Source organism: Aethalodelphis obliquidens, unplaced genomic scaffold (assembly GCF_003676395.1).
Source record: "Aethalodelphis obliquidens isolate GAN/ISIS:26980383/991018 unplaced genomic scaffold, ASM367639v1 scaffold23, whole genome shotgun sequence".
NCBI classification, from domain to species: Eukaryota; Metazoa; Chordata; class Mammalia; order Artiodactyla; family Delphinidae; genus Aethalodelphis; species Aethalodelphis obliquidens.
In genome coordinates this window covers 8,124,690-8,143,264 of record NW_020837967.1, presented here as the reverse complement: position 1 = coordinate 8,143,264, position 18,575 = coordinate 8,124,690, and the positions used below count along the sequence as shown (strand labels likewise).

Genomic DNA, 18,575 nt, shown 5'->3' with positions numbered 1-18,575 from the left:
ATAGCTGCTTTTTAAAAAATGGAGAGGGAAGAGATATGGGAACATATGTATATGTATAACTGATTCACTTTGTTATAAAGCAGAAACACACCATTGTAAAGCAATTATACCCCAATAAAGATGTTAAAAAAAAAAAATGGAGATGATTTGTCAACCTCCTCCCCTCATCATGCCAAAAGTGTATTTCCCCAGCTTATTCTGAGTCACATTTCAACCAAATCAGTTTAATAAGAATGGACTTTGAGAGGGCTTGTAAACTTTTTAAAGCTGTCCATTGAAAGCTACCACAATGCCAGAGTTTTACAAGTAACCTATACCTATTAAATAGATTACTTGTGGAAATTGATAAATGTTTTATTTTTAGACATTCTTCGTTCATATTCATTTTAAAGTAAATACTGAGTTACTACAATCTGGCTAGTTATAAGCATTTTTCTTAATGTAAGTATGTAATATTTTAATAAAATATGTTGGAATGTAGACTTGATCTTTGAATTGAAAAAATAACACCTAGTCGTGGACATAAAATTTGGAGAGTTGATACATTTGAACTGAGGATTTTATTTCTATGCAGATTCTCCCCTGCCCCCATTCTGTCACATGAATCCCTATCCTTTTGGGCAAGAATGTGATTCCCCGACACACACCCCTCCCCACCTTTTAAAACAGAAACTTAATTTAGTTATGTATCAATGCTTCATATGGGAATATAATGGATAGCTAATCTGTTATGAATTTGAGAATGTATTGCATGAAAAAACAAATTACAGAGCTGCCAAAGAGAGAGGGTGAGAGGGAGAGAGGTTGTAAAACCTAGTTTGGGGAACTTGATATGAATCTAATCTCCTGCAGTTCTGGGAGCAGGTATGTAACTCATACCCAGGGAACCTGGAATCTGAAGGAACTGGTAGGTTACTTTGGCTCAGGACAGGAGAAGAACTGCTAATGTGTTGAGACTGTTCTGCACTCTCAGCATTTGCTTTGACAAAGACTGTTTGAGTGCTTATCGAGGACCAGATGTTAGTCAAGCGTGAAAGAGAGAAAGTGAGCCATGGTGGTGGATCCACGTTGGATACCACACAAAAGGGCCACTTAGAGGTGTGAACAGGCCTCAGAACAGGACAGTCCAAAGTGGGGCTCTGGATTCCTTAAGAACTAAGAAGAAAGAATAAATTACATTCACTTAGGTCAAGGGAGTTACAGGTGAGAACAGCTGTGGGCACAGAAATGCCCCTGAGAGAAAGAGTCAGCTCTAAAACAATTGCCAGATCCAGACTGCTCAAAACCATCTCACATAAGAACTCTACCGCCTCCTGCAGTTTTGAACCTGGCAGCATGGGAAACCCTAATTAGCCAGCTGAAGGAAGGGGACCATGCCTGCTTTCCACCCCTACTGCAGGTGGTCTGCCTGTAGCATGGCCTAGCTGATTAACTCTGACTTGGCATTTTTATAGTTCCGTATAGTTATGCGGGGCTGGACATTGTTTTTCAGTGCTTTGTGAGTAGTTATGCGGGGCTGGACATTGTTTTTCAGTGCTTTGTGAGTTAAAGCAACTCTGGACTTATTACTTGAGAGTAAGGGTTTTCAACCTGGGTTGGGAGAAGAACCTCTGAATATTTAAAAGGGTAGTGGGAGATGAAGTTGCCTTCTAATTATATCCCATGAGTCAAAAATAGTGGTTACATATATTAACAGATTTTTGTTTGAACATTTTTCTGGGTGATATAATTCTATTCATAAGATTTTTCAAAATTGAAATATTTGTGTAATTTCCATCATAATCATGTATGGGGTATGTGTGTGAGTAACTATTTTAACAAAGCTTCTAATGTCTTAGTATTTTTTAAAATTTTTATTGACGTATAGTTAATTTACAGCGTTGTATTTCAAGTGTACAGCAAAGTGATTCAGTTATACATATATATATCTATATATATTCTTTTCCAGATTCCTTTCCATTATAGGTTATTACAAGATATTGAGTATAGTTCCCTGTGCTATACAGTAGGTCCTTGTTTATCTGTTTTATATGTAGTAGTATGTATATGTTAATCCCAAACTCCTAATTTATCTCCCACCACCATCCCCCTGCTATCCCCTTTGGTAACCATAAATTTGTTTTCTATGTTTGTGAGTCTATTTCTGCTTCGTAAATAAAATAAGTTTATTTGTATCATTTTTTTTTTAGATTCCACATATAAGTGATATCATGATGTCTTTCTCTGACTTGACTTCACTTAATAATCTCTAGGTCCATCCATGTTGCTGCAAATGGCATTATTTCATTCTTTTTTATGGCTGAGTAATATTCCATTGTATATGTATACTACATCTTCTTTATCCATTCACCTGTCAGTGGACATTTATCGAAAAGACACATGCATCCCGGTGTTCATAGCAGCACTATTTGCAATATCCGAAACATCATGGAAGCAACATAAATGTCTTGGTATTTTTTATATCATTTTATTTTTTCCTCCCCCTTATATGATATTTTATTGTACTATATTATGGTTCAGTATTCTTTCCCCTTAAAATTCCTATGCAATTTAGTCATGTTATATTTCCATAATCATTATCAGTTTAATATTTTTAATATTGAAATAGCTAATCTAGGGATTTAGTAGAATGATCTATTTATTGTTTAAATGGGGACAAGAGAAACTGCTTTTAGTTGATTACAGCTCTTATTTCCCCCTTTATTCTATTGATAACATTTTTATGCTTATGTTAAAATTCAGGAATTATTTTGTGGGATCTTATTGTTTGCTCTCCATTTTATGTTGGTAAACTCTAAGGTTATATATATATCCTTGGTCCTTTTAGCTTCTCTCTATATTTTTGTATCATCTGTATGCTGATGACTTCTTAGTCTTTCTCTACAGCCCTTTTCCATTTAGGCTACATGTCCAACTGTTTTTCTCCATAGCATTTGATTTGTATGTTCATAAGAAGCTGTTCTTGGGGACTTCCCTGGTGGTCCAGTGGTTAGGACTCTGCACTCCCAATGCACGGGGCACAGGTTCAAACCCTGGTCTGGGAATTAAGATCCTGCATGCCACATGGCGCGGCCAAAAGAAAAAGAAGAAGAAGAAAGAAAAAGCTGTTCTCTAATTTATTGTTTCTGTGTCTGCCTTTTCCCACCTGGTGTTGAGTTCTAGGAAGAAATCTTGAACACTTGTATCTCTAAGACTAAATGGAGTACTTTATAGGTAGACAGCTAATAAATTTTCAGTGAGTGAAAGAATAATAGGCATTCAGTAGATTGATCCTAATTCCCCCATCAGGCAGAGCACTGGAGCAGATGGGTCAGATTCTCCATAGACGTTAAATAATGCCATAGAGGATGTGAGTAGTAAGTGGTTTTTTCATCTTTGAAAATATCGCAGTGAATATAACAATAAAGAAGATGGAATGTCTTCCTGAGGAAAATCTGCCTTCTTTTTTGGAAGATAAAATGTGCAAGGTAGGACTGAATGCCAGGCTAACAGTATCTTTTACACAGAAGGATCTGTTAACTGGATAAAAAGGTAACTTTAAGATCTGCAGCATGTGAAATTCCTGAAGTATTCTGGATTGATTTCATACAAGATGTGTTTTATCTTTGATCAACCAGTTGCCTCCATTCACAGTCCTGAGGCATGTTAAAGACCAGTTGTTGGTAAACTTGAGATGTTAGGAATGTCTGTATAACTCCTGGAAGTTCTGAACTAGGTGATGAAAGAGACAGAGGTGCAAGAAGACGGAGAAAGAAGAGACAAAATATGGAGGATTGAAGAAGATGGTTGCTAAAGGATTTCCAGGAAGAACAAAAGAGAGACTGTGTTTATATTATTCGGAAATAAGCATCGTTATCTAAAAAGAAACCCAAATCAACTATAACCAAAATATCAAATGACTGAATGATTATAAGAAATTTGTGAATCAAACTATGCAAAGCCTGGGGCTTCCCTGATAGCGCAGTGGTTGAGAATCTGCTGCCAATGCAGGGGACACGGGTTCGATCCCTGGTCCTAGAAGATCCCAAATGCCTCGGAGCAACTAAGCCCGTGTGCCACAACTGCTGAGCCTGCACTCTAGAGCCTGTGAGCCACAACTGCTGAGCCCGTGTGCCACAACTACTGAAGCCCATGCTCCTAGAGCCCGTGCTCTGCAACAAGAGAAGCCACCGCAGTGAGAAGCCCATGCACCGCAACGAAGAGTAGCCCCCGCTCGCCACAACCAGAGAAATCCCACGTGCAGCAATGAAGACCCAACGCAGCCTAAATTAATTAATTAATTTAAAAAAACTATGCAAAGCCTGATGCACAATGTTTCCTGGTGGAGGGAGCGTAGCTCCCACCAAGTAGAAGCATCTTGTCAGCATTAACTCTGCTAGGCCAAAGGTTCATAATTTTTTATTTTTAATTTTGCTGAAAGATAATGTTTTATACTGTTACAGCACAAAGAAAACTGACTTTAAAATTTATCAAAACTTAATGTGATTTTTTTTCTTCCTGTTTGGGAAGTTGATAGGAGGGCAAGTGCATACTTGTACCCTGGTTCCGCTTTCTGTGTGCTGCTTCATCCTTGTTAGATTTTAAGATTCTTAAGTTCATGCTTCTTCTTAGTGTCATAAGATCTCCTCAAATCCTCATATAAAATTTGAAGAAAGAGTTGTTAAAGGAGTACATATAAGGTAAAAAGAATGTGTCTCTTGGTTGGGTTTTATAAAAAATACACCTTTTCTTTTTTTTTTTAAATACACCTTTTCTAAAAGTGAACTGTTACTATGCTTCTCGGTACCCCAAATCACAAATTTCATTTATCCACCAAAGCTGCTGTTGGTCACTGTTAGAACTGATTATATGGTTAGCATTACATTTTGTAAATTACTTGTGATGCCAAGGTGATGTTTAGGATTTGTGCTTAACTCTGGGGGAAATATTTCTTTAAATGGATAATGCTGATTTTTTTTAAGAGGGTTAACAAATCATAACAGTGGGAAAATAAATTTTTACCAGAACTTTTAAACTATCTCCTATTTCCTATGCACCTAATTCCATCAGCATGAAGTCATCCACATAATGGGTAAATTTGATGTCCTGTAAGGTAGTGAGAATATCAAGATCTTGGTGGATTAAATTACCACAGAATTATCAGCATTTGATGAACAAATGTTGTCTTGAGGCAAGATGATGAAGGTTGAACCCCTATCCATATCAAGTAAGAGTAGAAAGCTTCTGGTACCCTTGGTTAATTTGTGAACTGATTGTATCCTTTGATCATTAAAAAAAAAAAATTTAGGGGACTTCCCGTGCAGTGCAGTGGTTAAGACTTCGCCTTCCAATGCAGCGGGTGTGGGTTTGATCCCTGGTTGGGGAGCTAAGATCCTTCATGCCTCACAGCCAAAATAACCAAAACATAAAACAAGCAGTATTGTAACAAATTCAGTGAAGCCTTTAAAAATGGTCCACATCAAAAAAGCTTTTTAAAAAATTTAGTTCCTTGATTGTAAACAAAGAAAGAATGTTTTATTAATTATGCATGTTAATGCCTTATCTGTATTTGCATTTATACTGATTGTGTGTGTGTGTGTGTGTGTGTGTGTGTGTGTGGGGCTGCACCAGCCCTGGCAGCAAAAGCGCCAAGTCCTAACCACTGGACCGCCAGGGAATGCCCTAAACTAAATTTTTTGGTCACAAATTTTATGTGGCCAAATGTACTGATATTTTCTTTTGACACTTCCATTGTTTTTGTTTGGAAAATCTTCAAAAACTTATAAATAATACCACTCATCCATATTTTCTTCTAAAATATTTAATGGTTTCATTAAAAAGACTAAACATTTTTACTAACCTGGAGTTTCTTTTGGTGTATATGTTGAGATATGTAGTTAACTGCTTATCACTAATTGATTTTTCCCAAACCATTTATTAATAATCTATATCATTCTCATTGATTTGTATAGTTTCTCTTATGTTAATAAGTTCTCACCTCTTACTGTTTTCCAGTAATATGCTTATTCTTCTGTAGGCTAGTATTTAATAATTATATTTTTTTATTTACTAATTATATATTTTATAATCTAACAGAAAAAATTTATCTTTCTTTAAACATATTTAAAGCTATTTTATTTTAACTAGAAACAAATTACTATATGTCTGTGCAAAAGCAACATATGTTTATTGCTGAAAAGTTAGAAAATATAAATAAGAAAATAAATATGAAAGAAGGAAGACCTTAGTAGTGAGAGTGGATGTAGCTATGCCTCATTCTCCTAACACTGGGTCCCCCACGTGCAAGGTTCTGAGGGGTGATGTTAAGCTTTATGCCCTACCTCCTTCCCCTCTTAGAACCCACTTGGGTCCCAGGTTGGTGACTGAGGCACCTAATTTGTTTCCAGTGAAAAAAGTTTGGCCACAAAGGGGATGGCCATAACACCTTTCTTGGTACCAACTCCTTATAAAACTAAGAGGTTCTATGTTTGCCACAGACTCACGCAAAAAACGGCTTAAGACTTTATGAAGTAGAGATGCCGACCAATTTTTCTTGTAGATGGAAGTGCATTGCTGGCTGACTATAGTCATGAGAAAATAAGCTCAGTACCAATAAGAGAATGATAATAAGAATAAGAGAAAATAAGCTCAGTACCAATAAGAGAATGATAATAAGAATAAGAGAAAATAAGCTCAGTGCCTTCTCATAGGAAGCAAAGACCCTCGGAAGGGCTAAAGTAGGCACGTTGCCAACTGATGCTCTATATCCTCACAATGCTGGGGGGTCAGGGACACAGGGGATAGTCTGGATTCTATGGGGGAGAAGTATGGAAGTAAAACAGCTGAAATTTTAACTTGCATTCCTAATGAGTTTCAATGTTTGAGAGTTACAAAGAAAAGTTGCAAACACCCCAGTCTGACTACGGAATCTCAGGAGTCACAGATGGTGTCTACTCTGGCTAGGTAGCGAAGGTAGGAAGAGGGTGAAAATCTTTTCCAGCTATAAACTGCCATGATAAGCAGAAATTATCCTAAGGGGGCCACAGAGATGAGGGGTATGTTGGGTATGAAAATGCTCAGATCAGGTCTCCAGTGCTAGGGACAGGGTAACCAACCATGCCAGTTTTCCCAGGACTGTCTTGGTTTTATCACTGATAGTCCTGTGTCCCAAGAATGCCCCAGTCCTGGGCAAAGTGGGGAACCTACTTGGGACACATAGTAGACTGACAGCCCCAGCAGCTGTCCTTCTGGATCCACGTCTGTGTCTGTCCTATGCCCATGCTTCCCACGACTGCTCCCAGCCATTATACCCACAATAGGGGTAAAATACAGGCCCATTCCTGGAAGATGCGGGATTTATTTTTCATATGACTTTGGCTCCAGGATTCCCCTTTGGCCTGGCCAGAAATGTTGTTATAACTGTGCTGCAGTTTTAGACTCTCTCTACCCAATCCTCTTTGTTTCCCTCTACCTCCACTTCTTCCATTCTTCCTAGCTCCCTCTCTCCATAATTTTCTATGGCCACTTAACATATTACCACAAATTTTGTGGCTTAAAACCACACATATTTATAGTATAGTTCCGGAGGTCAGAGGTCTGAAATGATTCTCACTGAGCTAAAATCAAGGCTGCATTCCTTTCTGGAGGTTCTAGAGGACAATTAGTTTTCTTGTCTTTTCTGACTTGTAGAGGCCACCTGTATTCCTTGGCTTGTGGCCCCTTCCATCTTCAAAGCCAGCAATGACCTGTCGAGTCTTTCTCACATCATTCTGACACTTCTGCCTCCTCCTTCCACGTATGAAGGACCCTTGTAATTTCACTGGACCCACCTGAATTTGTTCAGGCATCCATAACATGGATCATGGATTTTTTCATCATAAAACAGGTATTACTCTGACATTATTAATTCCATTAGCATATCTATTAAATAAATATGCAGGAAACCACCAGGGCATTATTTGAGTCTTAGATAAGCATGGGAGCTCTAAGCAACAACTTTACTTTAAAAAAAAATTTTTATTTATTTATTTGGCTGTGCCAGGTCTTAGCTGGCAGCACTTGGGCTCTTTTAGTTGCAGCATGTGGCATCTAGTTCCCTGACCGGGGATCGAACCTGGGCCCCTGGCACTGGGAGCGTGAAATCTTAACCCCTGGACCACCAGGGAAGTCCCTAAGCAACAACTTTCTAGAGGGCATCTGTTTGCAAAGAAATCTGGGAATCTTAGCTTTCAAGTGCTTGGGGATCCAGGTAGCATTTGACAAAGGACATACAGAAGTTCAGAGTTGGCCTAGCATATACTCCTTGAGTATCTCTGGTCTATACAGAAACACTAGAATCAACCAAATCTTGACAACCTACCTGGAGTCCTGGTGTGTGGTTCTTATCTCCCTACAGCCTGGTAATGTCTTTGACCCTCATTCCAGGCTGCATCAGCAAGTGTCAGAGTCTTCCTCAGATGTCACCATAGGGAGCCTTTACTGGTCTCATAGGTCACCCTGGGGAGTACTGCAGAGACAAATAGAGGACAAAAGATAATTTTCTGGTTGGGCTATTATAGGAAGAAAATTGTGGGTGGTCAGAGTTGAAACCAGTCACACACACCAAAACCATTTGGTCCAGCTAAGCTGGATAGACCTGAGAAATGTTTTTTGTTTTTGTTCGTTGCTCTTTCACCGGTGAAGACACTGTCTGGAACCAGCTATCACTTCAACAGGGACCCTGCCTCCTTCCAGAGTTTTTTGGTGCAATTGCTTTCTTTCTTTCTTTCTTTTTTGGCTGTGCTGCATTCCCTAACCAGGGATGGAACTCGTGCTTGCTGCAGTGGAAGCGAGGAGTCCTAACCGCTGGACCTCCAGGGAGTTCCCCCAGCAGCAATTTCTGCTGAAGGTCTGGACACCTGACTTCTGAGTCACTAATTCCAAAAAATTTGTTGTCAAATCATTCAACCTACAAAGCACAAAATGGCATTAAATTGCCTCTGAAGAATAAGTACCTAAATTAATATCTGTGCATTTGTCTTGCTGTAAAATATGGCTGCCAAACTTTCAAATTTTGCTGGTGCATCTTGTGCAATGGTGGTATCTGTTACTTTTTAATTTGGTTAATAAAAATTCTTAAAATCATTAACATGATTTTGATCTTCAAATCATTAACAAATGTAATAGAAACCTGCTGAGTTTGGGGATAGCTGGTTTTGTATTAACTGTTGTTGTGAGCCTGCTTCTGCTTCTGTCTGTTTCACCCACAATACCAGGTTTGGTTTAATTGTATTGTAACTGTATAATTACAGTAATTGTATAATTACTGGATCAAGTACTACATTAAAAGGAGTTTCTGTATACAGTCGCCTGTTTCTACCAGTATGGAGTATGGAGTCAACCTATTTTGCTTTATTCCTAAGAAATGGAATAAAGATGGAAACACAAATTACAGATACAGAAAGATGGAAGCAAGGGAAAAGATTATTTAAAGTTTGGGAAATTTTAGAGAATATGGGACAAGTATAAAGCATAAGAGGATTCAAAAAATGGAGATGATAAGATTCCACAAGGTCACTATGATGATTAGATTTAGGAGTGGGAAACAGATTTGGGTGGATAAAGCGAAGGAGCAAAGAGACTATTAAGAGAAAACAAAAGTTAGATGTCCCTATTAGTTAGCTAATTGCTGAAAAATTTGGCTAGTAGAATTTTAGGGAAATTTAGCTATATTGATTTTTTAAATTTGTAGCAACGATCTTATACTTCAATAAAAACAGAGAATCTTGTTTGCATTCTACTTGATTTTTTTTCATCTGCATACTATTCTTCAATATTCTTCAATCTATACCAACCAGTTTGTGCCTTCCTTAAGTACTGCCAGAAACTATCAACTCTTTCTCCTGTTACAAAATTATAGCTTAAAAAAGTTCTTCACTCTGGTTGTCAAAAGAATACACAGATATCAAACAACAATCATTTACAAATTATAATGAAAGAATAATATACCATTACAAAAAAAAGCCCAGGTACAGATATATCAAGAAGTGTACAGGATTTACATAATGAAAAAAGCTACCAAAGGCTAATGAAGGACATAAAATAAGACAAATTGAGACATAACATGTACCTGGATACACTGATACGAGAGACTGATTCTCAGTTAAAATTCTCTTAACCTAATTACAATCAAAATCTCACAAAGAACTCTCTTTAGCTTGGCATAGTGATTAAAAGTTCATCTCAAATAATGTAGAGGTAAACATTTCCAAGAGAATACTGAAAAGGAAGAATAAGGAGGGGAACCTTGGACCTGTAATAGATATTTATATTTTATACACTACTGACGCTAGAAGAAGCAGACCAGAATGGAAAACCCAGAAACAGAAAAAACATCCGAGAATTAAATGTAAGATTAAGGGGTAAACTAGGTGAGGAAAGATGGATTGTTTGGGACAAGTGGATAATCATTTTTTTAAAAGTTCTCAAATGTTACACCATGCTCCAAAATAAATCTTGAATTGATTAAAGATTTAATTAGGGGAAAATAAAAGCAAAAACTAAAATATAAGTGAAGAAAATGTGCAGACGGAACGCTGGGCCACAGGGGAGCGTCAGGAGGCATCGGAAACGCGTCTTCATTTCATCTGGAAAACCTGCGTTGGTTTCTCCTTAAGTTTGCACTTGATGACACCTGTTGCCACGGTCTCTGGAACCATGAAAACAGCTTTCTGTAGTTACATCTGTTAAATTCCATGGAGAAAGCCTGGGGCCCAGAGGGATGTGGAAAGGAATAAACTGAGGGATAAGGAGATTTAAAGAGTATTTTTAGGGGAGCTCTCTGGGGGACGTGGCCTTCAGCATCCTGAAGCTCCCCGCCACTCTAGCCCCAGTCGCATGCGAATACGACTTTCTCACGGGAGATTCTAACATTTGCAAATGTCCGGAAACGCTCAGCCAGCTCGCACCAACGTTGGAAAAGAACCCAGCGCGGCCCACAAAGAATCGCAGAGATTTCAGACGCTTGGGTCTCGCACATGCGCACTGGGTACTCCTGGTCTCCGGGCCTCTGTGCGCAAGCGCAGTGACGCCTTCTTACAAGGCGCGCACGCGCACTGTGTTTAGCTGTATCGCTTGGCTAGGGTTAGTCTGGGCTGAAACATGAGAAACCGCGGAGTTTCCCAGCTGGGATGTTGTGGCCAGACCGCGTTGGCTTATCTGTACCGCTAGTGTTAGGCTCAGGAGACGGTGAGAAGCCGAGGGGGAGGTGAGGTGTGTCTGAAGCCTGTAGGCTCTGCAATGAAGAAGATTTTTGGCTTCGGAAGTAAGAAGGGCGAGTCGCCCTTCGGCTCCTTCACCAGCTCGCGGAGAGAGAGCGGTAATCGAATCAACTCCCGGCCCGAGTACCACATCCGAGACAAGGATCTCGGGAAGATCCACAAAGCTGCCAGCGTGGGCAACGTAGCCAAAGTGCAGCAGATTCTGTTGCTTGGGAAGAATGGCTTGAACGACAGGGACAAGATGAACAGGTAACTGGGGCGGGCGGGAGGAGGCGGGGCGGGCCTGGGTGGGGTCCCTGCTGTCAGTTTCCCCTCCGAGGCTCGTGGACACCCACGTGGGATCCCGCGCCCCGCAGACTTTATAGGCAGCAAAAGCCTTAGCTGGTTTCGGACCCGCTCATGATTCCCCTTATACAGCACTTTACTGACAGTTTTAAAGTCATTTGACTGAATGTCAGTAACCACAGAAACGAAATTAAACATGAACAGTATCTTATTTTTAATGTACACATTTTTATACCGTAATGTTATATGTTACAGAGAAGTGCATAATGAGGAAAATGATCTGTCTCATGACAGATAAACTTCTGGACTAAAAATTCTTCAGATACAATCCAGTATCTTTTTTTAAAAAAATTAATTTATTTATTGCTGTGTTGGGTCTTCATTGCCGTGCGCGGGCTTCTCATTGTGATGGCTTCTCTTGTTGTGGAGCACGGGCTCTAGGCGCGTGAGCTCAGTTAGTTGTGGAAGGTGGGCTAGGTAGATGTGGAACATGGGCTAGGTAGTTGTGGCTTGCCGGCTCTAGAGCGCAGGCTCAGTAGTTGTGGCCCATGGGCATAGTTGCTCTGCAGCATGTGGGATCTTCCTGGACCAGGGCTCGAACCCGTGTCCCCTGCATTAGAAGTCGGATTCTTTTTTTAAAAATTTATTTATTTTAATTTATTTATTTTTGGCTGTGTTGGGTCTTCACTGCTGCACGTGGGCTTTCTCTAGTTGCAGCGAGTGCGGGGCTACTCTTCGTTGCAGTGCGTGGGCTTCTCATTGGGGTGGCTTCTGTTGTTGTGGAGCACGGGCTCTAGGTGCACGGGCTTCAGTAGTTGTGGCATGTGGGCTCAGTAGTTGTGGTTTGCGGGCTCTAGAACGCAGCCTCAGTAGTTGTGGCACACGGGCTTAGTTGCTCCACAGTATGTGGGATCTTCCCCGACCAGGGCCCAAACCTGTGTCCCCTGCATTGGCAGGCGGATTCTTAACCTCTGTGCCACCAGGGAAGCCTGCAGTATCCGTTTTATATCAGTGTACACCTATGTATATATGTTCTCTACTGAAGGACCTTAGAAGACAGCTTTGAAGTGGGAAGATGGCTGTGTCCTTGAATAGGAAGACTCACTTTCTTAAAATATGGTCTTCCCATATTTAAACCAAATAAGCATATGGTGGTTTAAAAATTTTTGGGTTTCACATGCTTTCTTTATTTGTTGTGATGAAATTAAAAGTTTTATGTAGTAGACAAAGATTTGCCCTTCTAGATATCAAAATGTGCTGTAAGTTCCCACAAATTATTTGTTTACTAACAACTGAAAAGACAGATAAGTGAATGGAACAGAATAGAAAATGCCCAAACACCCAAATATATGTAAGACTTTAGAACTTGAACTGATGACATTTCATATTAGAAGGAAAAAATAAATTGTTTGTAAATGGTGGAGAAGTAAACTGCTAACTATTTAGAGAAAAGTAACTAGATTTTTATCTCACAAAAATAAGTTTCAGATGGAGTACAGATCAAAAATTTTAAATATTCAAAGTGAGAAAACGACTAGAAGAAAACAAAATTCCTATTTATATATTTTTTGTGCTGACAAAGACCTTCCTAAGAATGACTTCAAAAGCAAGAATTCTGGAGGTTGATTTAACAACATAAAAAAATTAAAACCCTCTGTAGATCAGAAAAGAAGATTAACAAAATAAAAGACAAAGAGCTTTTAAAATATGTCAACATATTTGTATCAGGCAAGAAAACATATCTTCATTTTACAGAGAATTCTTTGAAATCAGTAAGGGGAAAAAACCTCTAATTTGAAATTGAGCAAAGTACTTTTTTGCATATCCATAAGTGACCAATGGATATAGGAAAAAGAATTTAGCATTTCTGGTAATAAAAGGAATTTAAGTTAAAGAGGAATGAAAAACATTTTCCCTTCACAAAGTTTGTGAAGATGAAGAACAGTGGTGCTTATACTGCTGTTTAAAGTCTAAGTTGCTTTTGACTTTTCAAATAGGCAATTTGGTGATAAGTACCACATTTAAAAAATGTATATTCCCTTTACACATCAATTCTCTTTATACAAATAAGAGGTAAATAATTAGAGATAAATTAGAGATAGGTAACATACAATTTGTTGTTCTCAACACTGCTTAAAATAGCAATGTATTAAGACAAACTCAAATATTTAAAAAATAAATTACAGTGTATCTGGTATGGAGTAATATGTGACCATTGAAGGTGGCATAGATAACAGATGTGTGTTGACCTGCAGAGATGTACTTTGGTAGAACATTGAGAAAAAAAAATCAGTTTCCTTATATATAAACACAAGAAGACTATGGCCTTATCTTAGGCAAAAATATGTACAAAAATATGATAAAATTTGTTATTTCTGCACACTTATAAGTGAAGCTTTCTTTTCCTTTTAAAAAAATCTGTGGGGCTTCCCTGGTGGCGCAGTGGTTGAGAGTCCACCTGCCTATGCACGGGATGCGGGTTTGTGCCCCGGCCCGGGAGGATCACACATGCCACGGAACAGCTGGGCCCGTGAGCCGTGGCCGCTGGGCCTGCGCCTCCGGCGCCTGTGCTCCGCAACGGGAGAGGCCACAGCAGTGAGAGGCCCGCGTACTGCAAAAAAAAAAAAAAAAAAAAAAAAAATCTGTGATTTCTACAGTGAACATGTACAAAAATTCTAGTAAATGTTTAATATTAGTGAAATAATTCTGGGAGAGAGCAGGAATATGAATCTTGTACAGATAAAAATAATTCCTCACTTTCTATTTTTTTTGGAAGTTTTTCAAGGATTGATATCTTCTGACAACTTTTAACCTCTTCAGAAGTAAAGGGAATCTTTTTATCCATGCCTGTAGATTTTACTAGGTATATATTTCGCTATATACACGTTTTTGATTTTGTGTAACTTTATTACCTATAATATGTAAATGATTATAGATTAATCATTTTACTTTATTGCAGTCTTATGAAAATAAAAAATAGTAAATCTAAGTGGTGATTATTACTATTGCAAAAGTTTATAGAGTTTTAGTCGTGTTCTTATGAAAATAAAAAATCAAAAATACAAATGTAAATGATTATTACTATTGCATAAGTATTGCTTTACTTCCCAAAAGTTTTCTTTAAAAATATCGAACTCTCCAAAGTAACAACTGACATCAGAAATACAAAGATTCATGAGAGATTACTACAAGCAACTATATGCCAATAAAATGGACAACCTGGAAGAAAAGGACAAATTCTTAGAAAAGCACAACCTTCCAAGACTGAACCAAGAAGAAATAGAAAATATAAGCAGACCAATCACAAGCACTGAAATTGAAACTGTGATTAAAAATTTTCCAACAGGGCTTCCCTGGTGGTGCAGTGGTTGAGAGTCCACCTGCCGATGCAGGGGACACGGGTTCGTGCCCCAGTCCGGGAAGATCCCACATGCCTCAGAGCAGCTAGGCCCGTGAGCCATGGCCACTAAGCCTGCATGTCCGGAGCCTGTGCTCCACAACGGGAGAGGCCACAGCAGTGAGAGGCCCGTGTACTGCTAAAAAAAAAATTTTAAAAATCTTCCAACAAACAAAAGACCGGGACCAGATGGCTTCACAGGAGAATTCCATCAAACATTTACAGAAGAGCTAACACCTGTCCTTCTCAAACTCTTCCAAAATATAGCAGAGGGAGGAACACTCCCAAACTCGTTCTACAAGGCCACCATCACTGTGATACCAAAACTAGACAAAGATATAACAAAAAAAGAAAACTACAGACCAATATCACTGATGAACGTAGATGCAAAAATTCTCAAAAAAATACTAGCAAACAGAATCCAACAGCACATTAAAAGGATTGTACACCATGATCAAGTGGGGTTTATCACAGGAATGCAAGGATTCTTCAATATACACCAATCAATGTGATACACCATATTAACAAACTGAAGAATAAAAACCATATGATAATCTCAGTAGATGCAGAAAAAGCTTTTGACAAAATTCAACACCTGTTTATGATAAAAACTCTCCAGAAAGTAGGCATAGAGGGAACTTACCTCAACATAATAAAGGGCATATATGACAAACCCACAGCCAACATTGTTCTCAATGGTGAAAAACTTAAACCATTTCATCTAAAATCAGGAAAAAGACAAGGATGCCCACTCTCACCACTGTTATTCAACATAGTTTTGGAATTTTTAGCCACAGCAATCAGAGAAGAAAAAGAAATAAAAGGAATCCAAATCGGAAAAGAAGAATTAAAGCTGTCACTGTTTGCAGATGACATGATACTATACATAGAGAATCCTGAAGATGCTACCAGAAAACTACTAGAGCTAATCATGAATTTGGTAAAGTAGCAGGATACAAAATTAATGTACACAAATCTCTTACATTCCTAAACACTAATGATGAAAAATCTGAAAGAGAAATTAAGAAAACACTCCCATTTACCATTACAACAAAAAGAATAAAACACCTAGGAATAAACCTACCTAAGGAGACAAAAGACCTGTATGCAGAAAACTATAAGACACTGATGAAAGAAATTAAAGATGATACAAACAGATGGAGAGAGATACCATGTTCTTGGATTGGAATAATCAACATTGTGAAAATGACTATACTACCCAAAGCAAACTACAGTTTCAATGCAATCCCTATCAAACTACCAATGGCATTTTTCACAGAACTAGAGCAAAGAATTTCACCAGTTGTATGGAAACACAATAGACCCTGAATAGCCAAAACAATCTTGAGAAAGAAAAATGGAACTGGAGGAATCAGGCTCCCTGACTTCAGACTGTACTACAAAGCTACAGTAATCAAGACAGTATGGTACTGGTACAAAAACAGAAATATAGACCTCTGGAACAGAATAGAAGGCCCAGAGATAAACCCATGCACATATGGTCACCTTATCTTTGATGAAAGAGGCAAGAATATAATGGAGAAAAGACAGCCTCTTCAATAAGTGGTGCTGGGGAAACTGGACAGCTACATGTAAAAGAATGAAATTAGAGGAATGAAATTCCTCTAAAACTCTTAGAGGAAAACTTAGGCAGAACACTCTATGACATAAATCACAGCAAGATCTTTTTTGACCCACCTCCTACAGAAATGCAAATAAAAACAAAAATAAACAAATGGGACCCGATGAAACTTAAAAGCTTTTGCACAGCAAAGAAAACCATAAAATAGATGAAAAGACAACCCTCAGAATGGGAGAAAATATTTGCAAATGAAGCAACTGACAAAGGATTAGTCTCCAAAATATACAAGCAGCTCATGCAGCTCAATATCAAAAAAACAAATAACTCAATCCAAAAATGGGCAGAAGACCTAAATACACATTTCTCCAAAGAAGATATACAGATTGCCAACAAACACTTGAAAAGATGCTCAACATCACTAATCATTAGAGAAAGGCAAATCAAAACTGCAATGAGGTATCACCTCATACTGGTCAGAATGGCCATCATCAAAAATCTACAAACAGTAAATGCTGGAGAGGGTGTGGGGAAAAGGGAACCCTCCTGCACTGTTGGTGGGAATGTAATTGATACAGCCACTATGGAGAACAATATGGAGGGTCCTTAAAAAATGAAAAGTAGAGCTACCATACAACCCAGCAAACCCACTTCTGGACATATACCCTGAGAAAACCATAATTCAAAAAGAGTCATGCACCACAATGTTCATTGCAGCACTATTTACAATAGCTAGGACATGGAAGCAATCTAAGTGTCCATTGACAGATGAATGGGTAAAGAAGATGTGGCACACATATACAATAGAATATTACTCAGCCATAAAAAGAAATGCAATTGAGTTATTTGTAGTGAGGTGAATGGACCTAGAGTCTGTCATACAGAGTGAAGTAAGTCAGAAAGAGAAAAACAAATACCATGTTCTAACACATAGATATGGAATCTAAAAAAAAAAAGGTTCTGATGAACCTAGGAGCAGGACAGGAGTAAAGACACAGACGTAGAGAATGAACTTGAGGACACAAGGAAGGGGGAAGGTTAGGCTGGGATGAAGCGAGAGAGTAGCAGTGACATATATACACTACTAAATGTAGAATAGCTAGCTAGTGGGAAGCAGCATCACTTGGGAGATCAGCTCGGTGCTTTGTGACCACCTAGAGGGGTGGGATAGGGAGGGTGGGAGGGAGACGCAAGAGGGAGGGGATATGGGGATATATGTATACATATAGCTGATTCACTTTGTTATACAGCAGAAACTAATAAATCATTGTAAAGCAATTATACTCCAATAAATATGTTAAAAAAATTATTGAACTCTCCAGTTATGTTTATCCATTGTTTAATCCATTTGTTCATCAAATATAACTTGAATACCTATTATGTAGCAGATGCTTTCTACTCAGCACCCTGCATCTATCTCTCAGAACTCTTTCATCCTTAAAAACTTCATGTTGCCCCCGTGAGCACGATGAGAAATTTAAAATTTGAAGTATTAAGGCTTAGTCTCAATTGAAGCTTTTCTCCCTTCTTTCAAACAGAAGCATTTCTGAAGGTAGGAAATTGTAAAAGATAACCTTTACTTGTCCTTTTTGAACATTTATAATGGTATTAAATACTACTATTGATCATTGGAAATGCCTGATTTCACACAATCTGTAAATGTAAATATTGAATAAAATGAGCCATTCCTATTCATTTGAATCCTGAATTTCCTTTGGCTTAAAGTTTCCTGAAAATCAGAGTTAGAATTACTTTTAAAAAAATTCTTGTTTTGCTTGTTATTTTAGTTCTCTTTCCCCGTGCTGCTTTTATTTTATTATTTTTTAAAAATTGAAGTATAGGTGATTTACAGTATTGCTCATCATGCCTTTAAGAACTAAAAGTTATTTAAGTGCCAACCGTGTGACTAGAACTGCAGTAGACCTGTTATATAGGCCATTATTTCATTTGATGTAAGGCACCATGGACTGTATGATGCCCCACTATTTTATATATTAATATAGAAAATTTTTAAAATGTTACCAACTCACAGATACAGAGAACAAACTAGTGGTTACCAGTGGGGAGAGGAAAGGGA

At 38.4% G+C, this 18,575-nt stretch overlaps 1 protein-coding gene across 8 annotated transcripts in view; it reads left to right on the top strand.

Annotated features, from left to right (window-relative positions):
- Positions 1-11,087: 11,087 nt before the first annotated feature.
- Positions 11,088-18,575, top strand: part of ANKRD26 (ankyrin repeat domain 26) — a 92,452-nt gene continuing 84,964 nt past the window's right edge. For 6 of the 8 annotated variants that reach the window (XM_027121653.1, XM_027121649.1, XM_027121651.1 and 3 more), the window contains exon 1: positions 11,089-11,486. In XM_027121653.1, coding sequence (XP_026977454.1) covers positions 11,257-11,486 — 230 coding nt within the window. In that variant the 5' untranslated portion in view covers positions 11,089-11,256. Of the gene's footprint in view, positions 11,487-18,575 lie in introns of all 8 variants that reach the window. The other 2 variants (XM_027121657.1, XM_027121656.1) reach the window with 2 other exon arrangements.